Here is a 12,749-nt window from a genome sequence, read left to right on the forward strand (position 1 = left end):
GGTGTCACTAGGCTTCTAATAGAAGTACCATTATAATCGTAGGTTATCATTGTATTAAATGAGGACTCTTCATTATGTGTGCATTTTTTTGTGATTTTCCACTGGGGAAAGTGAAAAAATAATAACAAAGCAGTCATCATCAGGTCATCATAGTGTGTACTTGTTTTCTGGAGTTACTCATAACTTTTTGTGTATTTGTCTTTTTTTTTTTTAACCTTTATCTTAATTGGCTGTTAAGAGTTTATGCATATAAGTGTGCTGCAGATTTAGTTTAGTTTGGGTTAAACTTAAGCTGCAGGTACACAGAGCAACTTGTTAAAAATGGAAATTTCATAACAGTTGAACATAGTAACTACAACAAAACAGAGTTTACATCTTTATAAGATCTTGGTTTGCATTATTCTATTTTCTTTGGTCCTGCTAGTAGCATTTTATGTGGTTATCCTGTAATCGTTGTCTCCATGTCATAGGGTACTTAGTGGGAACTAAGGCTAAAATTCCAGGTAAAGGGCAAAAAGTAAAAGTGAATGTCATCACTTTTATAGCATCATATGACATTTTCACTTTCTTTACCTATGATTTGATACTGGTATTTGTCAATATGTGCTTTGGCTTATGCAGTGAGTGTTACGCTGCTTTGCTGGCCAAGGTTTTGCAGCCTCATCTCTGTAAAAAATGTATTCAGCTCTTGATTAGTGAGTAGGATAGCAGGTATCCTTGAGCTGCAGGGAGGATTGGGCAGGCAAATCAAACAAGGAGAATCATCATAGGAGCAGAGGAATGCTGTATTCATACAGCTTTCTGGGATGTACATTGACTGAAGGGGGCAAATTTTGTTTGCAGACCTGATGGGTGTTAGCAGCTACAGAATTTCAGAATTTTAGCAATGTAGAGACTACTGTGTACAAAATCTCCATTTCTAATTATTAGTAGCAAGTGAGGTAGTTTGGTGCCTCAAGTGAGCTTTGAAAATTACTGTAGCTATATTTAAAAGGTACCAGTCCTGACAGAATCTAGAATTCATATGCTTACTTTTGATGGTTTCCATATACCATGTTAGTTAATATCCTTCCAAATTTGTAAGCAGGGTGAGTTGTTGTGTTGTGTTTAAAGGCAAAATTTGTAATTATGCTTGGTTTAATAATTGCTAGTATGTAGAGTTTTGGTGAATTTTGCTAAGGATTTTTCTTCCACAACTTTGGAGTAACTGATTTTGGATAGAAATTAGAAGATTTAACAGGATTATAGTAAACCATCTTAAACAGTTATGAGGTATGCAGAATTTTGTTTCTTATTGCATGTTGGATTTGTGAACTAAATCCATCTTTGTGCTGAAATGAACTCAGGTTAAATCAAACTACAGGTGTACATAAAACTTTGAGAGGTTGATTTGAATCCATTTTCAGCATTGTCTGAAGTGCAGTGGCAGCAGGTGACAAGCTGTTAGGCACGATTTGAGTAACAGTTAATGTAGTACAATAAACTAGGCTGTGATACTTGATATTTCTCCAGTTTGACTGTTTGTCATAGACTTCTCTAAATGTATTATCAGTGAATCAATTTGCTGTCTTCTGTTAGCTGCCATAAGTCAGCAGGGTTTGTCATATCCCTCAAAGAGAAAATGCCAAATTGAAACCCGTTTTCTTATCTGAATTAACTATTTCAAAAAATTAAACTGGGGGGAATTTGGGTATTTTCCATCATTGTTTTTGTAATCTTTCTTGTTTGCAATCCTTAAAGAGCTGTTTCTAGTGTAAGTTGAAGTATAAGGCATGTGGAGATAGTGAAATTGTCTAAATGGACTCTTGACACCTGAATATCTACCTCAAGGAAAAACATTTTAGAGCAATGTCTTTCTAAGAGCTATTTATGAAGAAATATTGACAGCAACTTGTAACACTAGAGGTAAATAAGGCTTTTCAACTGTTTTGTGAGTAGAACACCAACAATATATTTTGGTACAATTTCTCCAGAGGAAAATAATTATTTTGCTTGAAGAGCTGTTTGGAAAACATATTATAACAATTTGCCTCAAGACTACAGTACATTTATGAGGTGTTTTTTTCACTCTGTAACTTCTATGTTTTCTCTTTACATCTCTGATTTTAAAGTATCAGGAATTCTCCTTAGATGCCCTTCTTTTGTGACTTTCTGCAAATAAATCACCTCTTTTAATGTATTTTTCTCCCATTACAGATCAAGGAGACTGGAGAAGTTGCCATTGCAGGGGGCTATGTGGATATAGTACCAGCCTTGGAAAAGCCTTCTGCTCGAGAGCATCTGATGGTAGGTGAAAGCAGTGGAATTCTTAATTTGCACAGATGGATAGTTAGGCTTTATTTTGGTGAAAAACACAGGAAAAATACTTAGGTCTCTTACCAAACTTATTTACAGTGTTCAGAGGAGTTATGGGTTCAGAGATGTTAACATGTATGTTTTTTAAGATACAGATGTTAATTGATCTGAGAGGAAAATTGTTTACACTGGATGGTGGTGTTTGATGTGCTTGATGCTAATTGAACTCTCAGGATAAGCGTTGTGCTGTATGTTACAAAACAAAGAAGGGCATGTACCGGTGAGGGCCATGTTTTGAGCACTTGCATAGCTCAAAATAGAAATTGTTTAATGTAATTTGGGTGTGTTACTGTAGAACAATGCTTTTCTTATTACTTTGTAGATGTTGAAGATCAGACTCTGTGTAGGATATAAAGTGTGTGACCTTTCTCAATTTTTTCAGAGACACAGGGAGAGAACTCATTAGCAGAAGTTAAAATGAGGTAACATACTCACAGAAAAGAAATTGCATCATTGAATGATTTTGAAATAAGGCTCTGAGAGCTGTTTGTACATGTGGTTAGGTCTAGCACACAATATGCTCTTTATACTGTGTATATTTAAAAAAATCCCCTGCATGCATGCAAGCCTTAAGCCTCGGGTACCGTACTTGCCACAAAACACAGAATTGTGTATGCAATAGTGAGGATGACCCTAATGTGGTCTAAAAGTCACTTAAGGCAATGCATATTTGTTAAGTTTATTATTAAGGCAATGCCTTAATAAACTGTTACCTTTTTTCCCCATTGATTCTTACATGCAAACAATGAAATTTTAATGCTCTGAAGTTCATGAAATACTGAGATAGTGACATTCATATAAAGCTTTTGATCACAGAATGAGGAATACTGAGTGATACTTGGGCTGCATCCAAAGGAGCGTGGCCAGCAGGGCGAGGGAGGGGGTTCTGCCCCTCTGCTCTGCTCTGGTGAAACCCCACACAGAACGCTGCATCCAGCTCTGGGGTCCCCAGCACAGGAAGGACATGGACCTGTTGGAGCAAGTCCAGAGGAAGGACATCAAGAAAATTAGGGGAATTGAGCACCCATCCCATGAGAAAAGGCTAAGAGCATTTGGATTGTTCAGCCTGGAAGAGAGAAAGCTTCAGGGTGACCTAGTTGTGGCCTTTTATTACCCAAAGGGAGACAAAGAGGAGTTTTTCACAAGAGCATATAGTGACAGGATTAGGGGGAATGAATTCAAAATAAAAGAGAATAGGTTTAGATTAGATCTTCAGAAGAAATTCTTTACTGTGAGGCTGGTGAGGACTGGAACAGGTTTCCCAGAGAAACCAGCAGGTTGTGGCTGCCTTATTCCTGGAAGTGTTGAAGGCCAGGCTGGAGGTTGGTGCTTGGAGAGCACCTTGTTCTAGTGAAAAATATCTCTGCCCCCCAATAGGGGGATTAGAACTAGATTATCTTTAGGGTTCATTCCAGTTCAGGCCATCCTATCATTCTATGATTTATCCAGGAGCCTGTTTCTTTTTGCTGCTTGTGTTTAATCTTCTGAGACATTCTGAATTGTTGAATGAAGTTCAAACTTTAGAACTTTTTTGAACTGCTCAGATTTTCCTTTTTTTTTTTTTTTAAACTTGGCAGAACAGGTGTTCTTCTTTAAGCTTACTCTGAGAAATTAAGGTGCTTTGGCAGAAATTTGCTGACAGGGTCAGACACCCACCAGGGGAAACCAGCCTGACTGAGTGAAGATTGTCAAATTTAAAGGCCATTGGGAACCCTTTAATATAATGGAAAATGTTAGGCTTGACCAAAGAGGTGACACAACAGCAGCCTGAAGAGTCTTGTGTTCTGTTGTACAAGTAGGTACAGCGAACAGCTAAACCTCTGAGACTTTCTTTGCTCCAGTTCAAGTTAGACAAAAAATGTCACTGAAGTAGCTTCCCTACAGTGTAGCCTTTTTTCCAGTAAAAATATTAGTTAGAAGAAAGACAGTGAAAGGTTGAAAAATAATGTGATTGGAAAAGCTGGAAATGTAAATGTAGCTAATCCCACTGTTAAATTTTGTCTGCACCGGAGTTTTGACTCTTTTCATAGTGCAGTATGTTTTGAACATCTTTCATGTCAAAGTAATGTACTGGTAAAACCATTTTTTTTTTTTGTTCTGAAAACGAACATAACATTCACTGTGGAAAAAGTGGCAGTGGTTGTCATCCATAGGAAAAAAAGGTCAGTTTAGGAACTCTTAGACCACTAATTAAAAAAACATGTCTCAAATTGTAATGATAAATGAGAAGAACTATAAAAACAAGATTTGAAAAAATTTTAAATGAAAATTTGAAATGAAGCATTTTTGCTTGAATGTACTCTTTAGTGCTGATGGGGGCTAGAGGTGATTATTTTGTGGTAGAAAAAAATCTCAACTGCATTTAATGATTTTGATGTAGATAGTTGTGTGCTGGAAAGTGACATATTCAGTACCTTTTAACCAAGTTTCAATTTTAAATTCTTCGTACTGTTTTTTTTTAAAGACTGACGGGCTGCAGAGTAACCTTGTGTTTGAAGAAATTGGTCGTCGTGTAAAAGAGATGGGAAATGAATTGGTAAAGAAAGTAAACGCCATATTCCAGTGGGACATCACTAAAGATGGAAAAACAGCAATGCAGTGGAGTAAGTTGTAGTGTTCATGTGATATCCCAATGCATTTTTGTTATGAAATGGGATTAATTGTAATAATTCTAATTAAACTGATAGCTTGGAACTAAGAATAGGATAGTAGATGAATTAGCAGTGGGACCTACAGGTCTGAATGCATTCTGGGTGCACAAATGACAAGGAGATCAGATAAACTTCGCAGGTACTAATCTTTCAAGGAGCATACTTCTGTAACTTGCCTATTTAGATGTAGGCATAGGTTACATCATCTTTTAGAACTTCAGTGCACTTCTATTTACATTTTCCAGATTGGATTGCTAAATTAGCCTAGTAGGAGTGTTACAGTAATTAGTCTGCTGGTGATGTACATGCTAACTGATCTAAAACAAATAATTAATTATTTCTACTGCATTGTGCTTGTCACTTCAGTGAAAATGTAGCCCAATTTGTTTCCATTTAAACTTTCTGAGATCAAGGTTTAATGGAGGCATAATCATGATTTCCCATTGTTTAAGCATGGGACTGTTGATGACGAGAAACTAAAGGCTGCAATAGCAATGACTCACAGCAGAACTTTTTCCTGATTAAATGAATAATAGAATTATATGAAGTGGTCTGATGGAGGAAAGCTACTTTCTCAAAAACCTTTTCTTCTTAAATTCTCCTTTGCTCTCGTTATAAAGGTATGTATTTTGAAAACAACCCGAAATCTTCTTCTATTAATTGGATAGATTTTTTTATTTTTTGAAATTTTTTTGGTTTTTTTTTAGTTGACGTGTCTCCTGCTTTATTGGTGGAGTGTAAAGACTTTCCAAAGGGAAAAAACTTAGTGAGGTTGTAACTTTCAGGCCTTTTTATGGGAAAATGAAAGTCTGGGTCAAGCCTGTTGTTTAGACTTCTTTTTCTTTGGTGGTTGAATGTAGTCAAAAGAGTTTTGAGGATGATGCAGGTGAAGGGGCTGCTCTTGACAGGCTGAGAGGGGAGACGCACAGGTCAGATCAGGTGTGCATTATGTTTTGTTCTGTACATGTGACTTTTTTTAAACTGTTGTTGAGCAATTCAGAAGCCTGTAATTTCACTTAATCTTTTCCTGATGTTGACCAGTAGAGATTCTGACTAGCAAGACTGCTGTTAAGTTTCAGAAAAAAATATTATACAGAGATTGGTCAGGATAGTTGTGTTCTACTTGCCTTGCTTTTTACGCAGTTTTTGAGGAATAAAGAGTGATTTCCATTTGGATAGAAGTTAATAAATATTATGAATATACCTGTGTGGATTATGCAAGCTGATTGCCTACACATCAAAATGAGACAAGGAAAATACTGAATAATACAACTCAGACTGTTCTGTCTTAAAATTCATTACTGCTCTTAATCATTACTATTGTCTGCAGTTGTCCATGTTTGCATGAAGTAATTTAAATTACAGACATGGTTAAAACTTTGCGAAAAGGCTTATGAAGTTTTACTTGCATTCTTGCTTATGTTTTTAGGTGATAATTAGATAATTCAGGAAGTTTTGTAACTGCAAATGCAGTTTTGCTGAATGCAGAACAAGCACACTTAGAGGTTTAGGTCTGAGCAGTGCCCTTACTTGCCTCATGAGATCACATTTTATTAGAGGGAAAACAGGTGAATGTTTTTGCTATTGTATTCAGATCAAGAGAGTGCTCCTGCTTCGAATAAATCAATAGTCAGCCTTTTGTCCTCTCATGCTTCTCCTACTGAAGCAGTAGGAAGAAGGTACTGCTTTCTTCCTGTTCTTATGTCTCTACCTAAAAGAGATTAAATAGACATAGCTTTTGTTTGTCTTGTTTCCTCTGCTTCTGTTGCACTGAAAATTTTCTGTACTATTATATGCATTTGGAAAAAAAACTTAAAGATCCCTGTGGTATGGAGGCTGGATAAACTAACCTAATATATTAAACATTTCCCGCTGCTGACTACTATTAAGAACTGAAATGAAACTTTTCCAGAAGCTTGGAAAAGTTACTGTGAAAAATTTTACAGTGTGGTCAGTTTCTTACGAATTACTGTAGTCTCTGTGCTGTAGTAAATATGTAAGGCTGAAGGTAAATATCTAGGTGACCCAGCAGGGTGTCTGTAGAAAATGTTGCTTACTTTTCCTTTTGGGAGTATTGGTATGCTAGTACTTCCTTTGTATATGACTTTTTTTTGAAAGAACTTTCTGTGTCATCCTATTTCCGTATTTGTTTGTGTTTTCTGAATATTTTTCTGTGCCTTTAGATTTCAAGTACTTTTTTTAAGTACTTTTTGGATGAAGAAAACAGGAATTGGTTAGTACTAAAATAGTTAGACTGCTACAAATAATCTAAACATTATAATTTCATATTGTCAGTATGAAAATAGTTATGAAAACTGACTAGCAGAATTTTAGGAGTTATGACAACTGTAGTATCAACCTTCACTGTTTGTGCCTTCATGGAAGAAGAGCCTACTATTATTGATGTCTGTTTAACTCCAATGGCATATTTTTAATGGCAAGCTATATATGAATCTGCATTATGAAATTTTTGTTTGGGGAATATTTGAAAACACTTTCCTGCCATTAAAAAGCATATACCCAAAAAAACCATAATGCAAAAGACCTTCCAGAGGCAAGTACTTGAGATTTATAAGCAGTTGCAAACTTAATTATTTTTGCATGTTTGCATATGTTACATTATTATCTAGTATTCAAGTGTCTCTTCTACCAGATGCTGGTATAATTCATTTTCCATGGTAAGTGCAGAAAAAGATGGTAGTTTGTAAGTCTGCATTCCAGGAAAGACAGCTTTCTTGCAGTTGGAATATTCTCAATAATGTAAAAGATTTCCGACTTTATGTGATCTTTATAAGATCTCTGTATGGTCATCAGCGACACTTTTGCAATGCAGATAAGCAATGACAATCAGTTCAGAATATGTAACATTAACAATGCCATTTGCTTACTTGAATGCTTGACTTCGTGAGTTGTTAATGTAAGGTAAGCTTCCATACACAATTGGAAATTTTAGTCTTTGTCAAACTGATTTTTTTACTTTAAAAATTGAAGATGACAGTACACTGTCACCTTTGCTGTAGCTTGAATTTAGACTGGTTTTCAAAGGTGCTTCAAATTTTTATGTTGCTCAACTCAATTAGTAGAACTCCACTTCTTTACTGTACATTTAAATTCGACCTGGTGGTTATTAGTTGATCTTCGATGTACAAGAATTGTAAATAATTTTTGTAAATGTTACGTTGCTATTTTAGATCAATTATGAATTATCTTTCTGTCTCTTCTAAGTAAAACTGCCATTTGGGAGGGTCAATCCCATTATATACATAGCTACAAGAAAGCAAAAATGACATTAAAATTAATTCACAATTTGGTTCACGTAGCTAAATGCTACATACTATTTCAATGGGTGGTCAAAATTCTTGACAAGTTATCACTGAAACAACTTGTGTATGAGGAGGAGTATTATTTTGGCTGAGTTTTTTGTTTTGTTTTAAGCTGTGACTTGATGTAAATGATCTATTTTTTTTTAGGCCTCTCTTTGTAAGGGCCTCCTAGGCCTTTACAAACTGTGTTTCTGGTTCTTTTGGGCTACCTGATAGGTCTCTTTTTCTTATTTAATTGGATGTATAGTTGTTCTGTCTTGTGTTTTAATTTTTTGACTTGTCACTTTTACACAGCTTTATGCTGTTTGATAAATGCAGCAGCTGACAGGGCTGGAAACAATCTGGGCCCTGCAGCCCTTTGCTCCCTTACTCCATGGTTGTAGCTCCTGCATTTTCTGCTAATGTCCTTCAGCCTCTTCAGATCTGGAAAGGAAGCAGATGAGAGAAGGCAGCAGCCACAGCATGAGTGCTGTGTTCATTTCTGGGCCCCTCATTTCAGGAATGACATTGAGGTGCTGGAGCGTGTTCAAAGAGGGGCAGTGGAGCTGGGAAAGGGTCTGGAGCTGCAAAGAGGTTGTAGCAAGTGAGGGTCAGTCTCTTCTCTCAGGTAAGAAATCACAGGACTAGCAAAAATGGACCTCAATGATGGGATGTTGATGTTGGACATCAGGGAAAGAATGGGCTGTCCAGGCAAGTGCTGGGGGCCCTATTCCTGAGGTGTTCAGGAAATAACTGAATGTGGCACTCAGTGCCATGGTCTAGTTGTCAGGGTATTAATCAGTTAAAACTTGGACACAGTGATCTCAGAGAGATCTTTTCCAACCTTAATGATTCTCTGATTCTGTGAAATTTGTTCTTGTGTGTGCAATCAATCTGATATTTTTCAAACTTTAAGGAAATAAAAAGTTATTTTATTTTATTTTACTATATTTACATTTATTTGTAGTGTTCTAACTGCAACTGTGACATTCTGATCTCTACTTTTTGCAGTAAACCAGGATTTTTAGAAGTGAAGTGAAATTTGTGAATGGAATGTGGCTTTTGTTGGTACAGAGAGACATCTTTATGGAGGCACTAGTATTATAACACTAGTCTGTTTAACCAGCAGTGGTCTTTCTTTCTATGTAGTTCCCTGTGGATGGTGTGAAGCCGTGAAGAGGTGTTGAGCAATTGACTGTGCACTCAGGTTGTGAAATTTTGGACAGCTCATCTGCTGTGTAAACTATGTTGACCTGTAATCCCTGACAACTGGCCTTAATTAGTGGTATTCCTGTAAAAAAAAAAAAAAAGCTGTTCTAATTCAAGAGGATGCTGAAAATTCTTTTAAAAAAGATAAAGCAAGTGTCAATACCTCAGAAATAAGTGTAGTGGTACTGAAACTACCCTCACTTTTTAACAAAAAACTTAATTGCTAACCTACCCCAGCTTTTTCCAGTTTGCTTCATTACCTAAAGCATGCTTTGCTCTCTCCTGTATATGTATCACTATACAACAGTACCCTTTTTTTTCAGGCATTATAAAAATATTAATTTTTTTTTTTTTTTTAGAGTTAAGGTTTCACTTAACTTTGCTTTCCATAGAGAAAAGGTAATGCTGTTGAGCTCTGTTGACTGATAGTTAATGGCACTCCAGAACAGTACTCAGAAGAGTTTAACCATCTGTTGCTTTTCTTCATGTTTCTGAAGTTAGTGCTGAAGGCAGGAGATGTTTCTGTTCCTTTCCAGTTCTCAGAAGAATAAAATTTTGTTAGGAGAACTGGGAAGAAATTGTTACATGTAGTTGGTTGTGAACAGCTGATAAATTAAGGTGAAATTGCTCAATAATTTATAATGCAGTATGACTTCAGGCAATGAAGAGTGGGTAATACTTGTTTTTATTCGGTTAGCAGTTGAGTCTTGTATTGTCCTTACTTATCCACTGTAAAGCAGAATAAAACTCAAACCAAAGTAAAAAAAAAAATCTGACTGTTAATATTTTTCTCCTAGAAAGAGTAAGGCATTCTTCAAAGTCAAAATAAAATTCTTACCCCAAATATTAGAGTTTTAGGTTTTTGGCAACATGCTATAAAATGTCAATGTCTACTGTTTTATCTAGTGTTTTGACTCCTATATATGTGAATTTTCTCCTATTTTTATTTTATCTCTGACAACAGCATTTTTTTGGGATGATAATAATTAATAGATTATTAATTATTGTAATATAACACCTATATATTGAAGTAAGAGCAAAAATTTGAAGGAAAACTAGCATTTCATTCACTTGAACTTCTTGATTCTATTTTTCTGCCAAATGTGTAATGGAATGTATTCCTGAGGACAAACAAAAGGACATGCTCTCTGGTCATTGGAAGGCTAGGATTTTTCTGTTCTGATGCTTGGAACCTGTTCTGGAATTCAGCTTATTTCTTTTATTGCTAGTTTATTTATCCACTAGCTAGTACTCTTATTTAGTCTCAATTGTCTTTTCAGTATTCTAGCCTAGGTGTAGGTCAGGAGGGAAGAAAGTGGATTGTGTATATTTCTAATCCTTCTGTTTGCTTTTTTTGCCCTGCAGAAAATTGAATGAGCAAGTTTTTGTGCTAGTTTTACATTCTTTATAAGTGGAGAGTTACTTTCCTTCTCTAAATACTAAAATCTGATATATTTTGGATCACTCTTTCGCCACAGTGGCACCTTTTTTTTTTAACGACTTGCATTAGAGAGGTCAGCTCATTTATGATGAAGCCTATGTAAAGGGATGGATCAAGTAACGGTAATTCTACTGTTCAATCTCCATGTTTTTGTAGAAAAGACAGTTTTGCTGTCAGAGTGCTTTGCTTTTGTGGCTGTTTAGGTTTTTTAAATTTTTTTCTTCCTTATCAAAAATCTTAATATTATTTTAAAAGAATCTAGAGGAAGTGGAAATAACCTTTTTGACATTCTTGGGAAAAGAATATACCACTAGATTGGGCCTTTTTTTAAAAAAAAATTATTTGTTTTCTTTTTTTTTTTTTTTTTTTACTTAGAATTTCTAGTAACTAGTAAGGATTAATTTGAGGTAGGATTAAGGATTTGAGGTGATCAGCTTGACCTTGGTACCCAGCAAGGTTATGGAGCAGGAGCAGACCATCTTGATTGTGATCACTCAGCACATCTGGGAACCAAGGGGCCAGGATCACAGCCAGCATGGGTGTAGAAATGGGAGGTCCTGCCCGATCAACCTGGTCTCCTTTTATGATCAGGCGATGCACCTCAGCAAAGCCTTTGTCACTGTGTCCCACAGAATTCTCCTCGGAAAGCTGGCAGTCCACAGCTTGGATAGTCACAATGTTTGCTGGGTAAAAACCTGGCTGGATGTGGGAGTGGTGGAGCCAGTCACAAGTGGTGCTCCCCAAGTCTCAGTATTATGGCCAGTCCTGTTTAATATCTTTAATTCATTGTTGTTGGTCTGGATGAGGGGATTGAGTGTCCCCTCAGTCCATTCACAAATGACACCAGTTTCATTGCAAGTATTGATCTGCTGGAAGGTAGGAAAGCTCTGCAGAGGGATCTGGGCAGGTTGGATCAATGAGTCAAGGCCCCACTGGATGAGGTTCAAGTCAAGCAAAGTCAAGTACCAGGTCCTGCCTTTGTGTCACAACAACCTCAGGCAGTGCCACAGGCTGGGCAGATTGGTGGAAAGCTGCAAGCTGCCCAGTGGAAATGTATCTGAGGGTTTTAGATGACAACTGGCTGAACATGAGCCAGTGTATGCCAGGTGGCCAAGAAGGCCAGTGGCATCCTGGCCTGTGTCAGCAATAGTGTGGCCAGCAGGATCAGGGCAGTGACTGTCCCCCTGTGCTGGGCGCTGGTGAGGTCACACCTCAAGTGCTGTTTTGGGCACCTCACAAGAAAGACTTTGAGGTGCTGGAGCGAGTCCATATAAGGGCAATGGAGATGGGGAAGGGTCTGGAGCACAAGTCCTGTGAGAAGCAGCTGAGGTGGGGGGTGCTTAGCCTGGGGGGTGCTTAGCCTGGAGAAAAGGAGGCTTAGCCTGGAGAAAAGGAGGCCTTGCTGCTCTGTATGGCTGCCTGAAAGGAGGCTGTGGTCAGGTGGGGGTTGGCTTCTCTTGCTGCTTCTAGGACAGGACAACCAGCGATAGGAGAAGAAGAAATATCCGCAAGCTGCGGCATGGGAGGTTCATGTTGAACATCAGGAGAAATTTCTTCACGGAGAGGGTGGAGTCACCATCCCTGGAAGTGTTCAAGAAACTGCTATATGTGGCATTTAGTGCTGTGGTCTAGTTATTAAGGTAGTGGGTCTTTTCCAACCTTAATCATTCAGTGATTCTGTAAACATGAAAGATTTACATTGATTGTGGGTGCCATCATTGTGCAATGTTAAAGGTGTGGTTGTGATTTGAGAGGTTAGTATTAATTGTAGCTATTGATGGTAAATTATGA

At 37.2% G+C, this 12,749-nt stretch overlaps 1 protein-coding gene across 3 annotated transcripts in view; it reads left to right on the plus strand.

The window, feature by feature from the left end:
- The window catches only part of HSD17B4 (hydroxysteroid 17-beta dehydrogenase 4), a 94,847-nt gene that overhangs the window by 45,731 nt on the left and 36,367 nt on the right, over window positions 1–12,749 (plus strand). For all 3 annotated transcript variants that reach the window (XM_041398406.1, XM_041398404.1, XM_041398405.1), the window contains 2 exons: window positions 2,197–2,286; window positions 4,820–4,958. In XM_041398406.1, coding sequence (XP_041254340.1) covers window positions 2,197–2,286; window positions 4,820–4,958 — 229 coding nt within the window. The remainder of the gene's footprint in view (window positions 1–2,196; window positions 2,287–4,819; window positions 4,959–12,749) is intronic.

This window comes from Onychostruthus taczanowskii, unplaced genomic scaffold, assembly GCF_017590055.1.
Source record: "Onychostruthus taczanowskii isolate IOZ18803 unplaced genomic scaffold, ASM1759005v1 scaffold147, whole genome shotgun sequence".
Classification (NCBI taxonomy): domain Eukaryota; kingdom Metazoa; phylum Chordata; class Aves; order Passeriformes; family Passeridae; genus Onychostruthus; species Onychostruthus taczanowskii.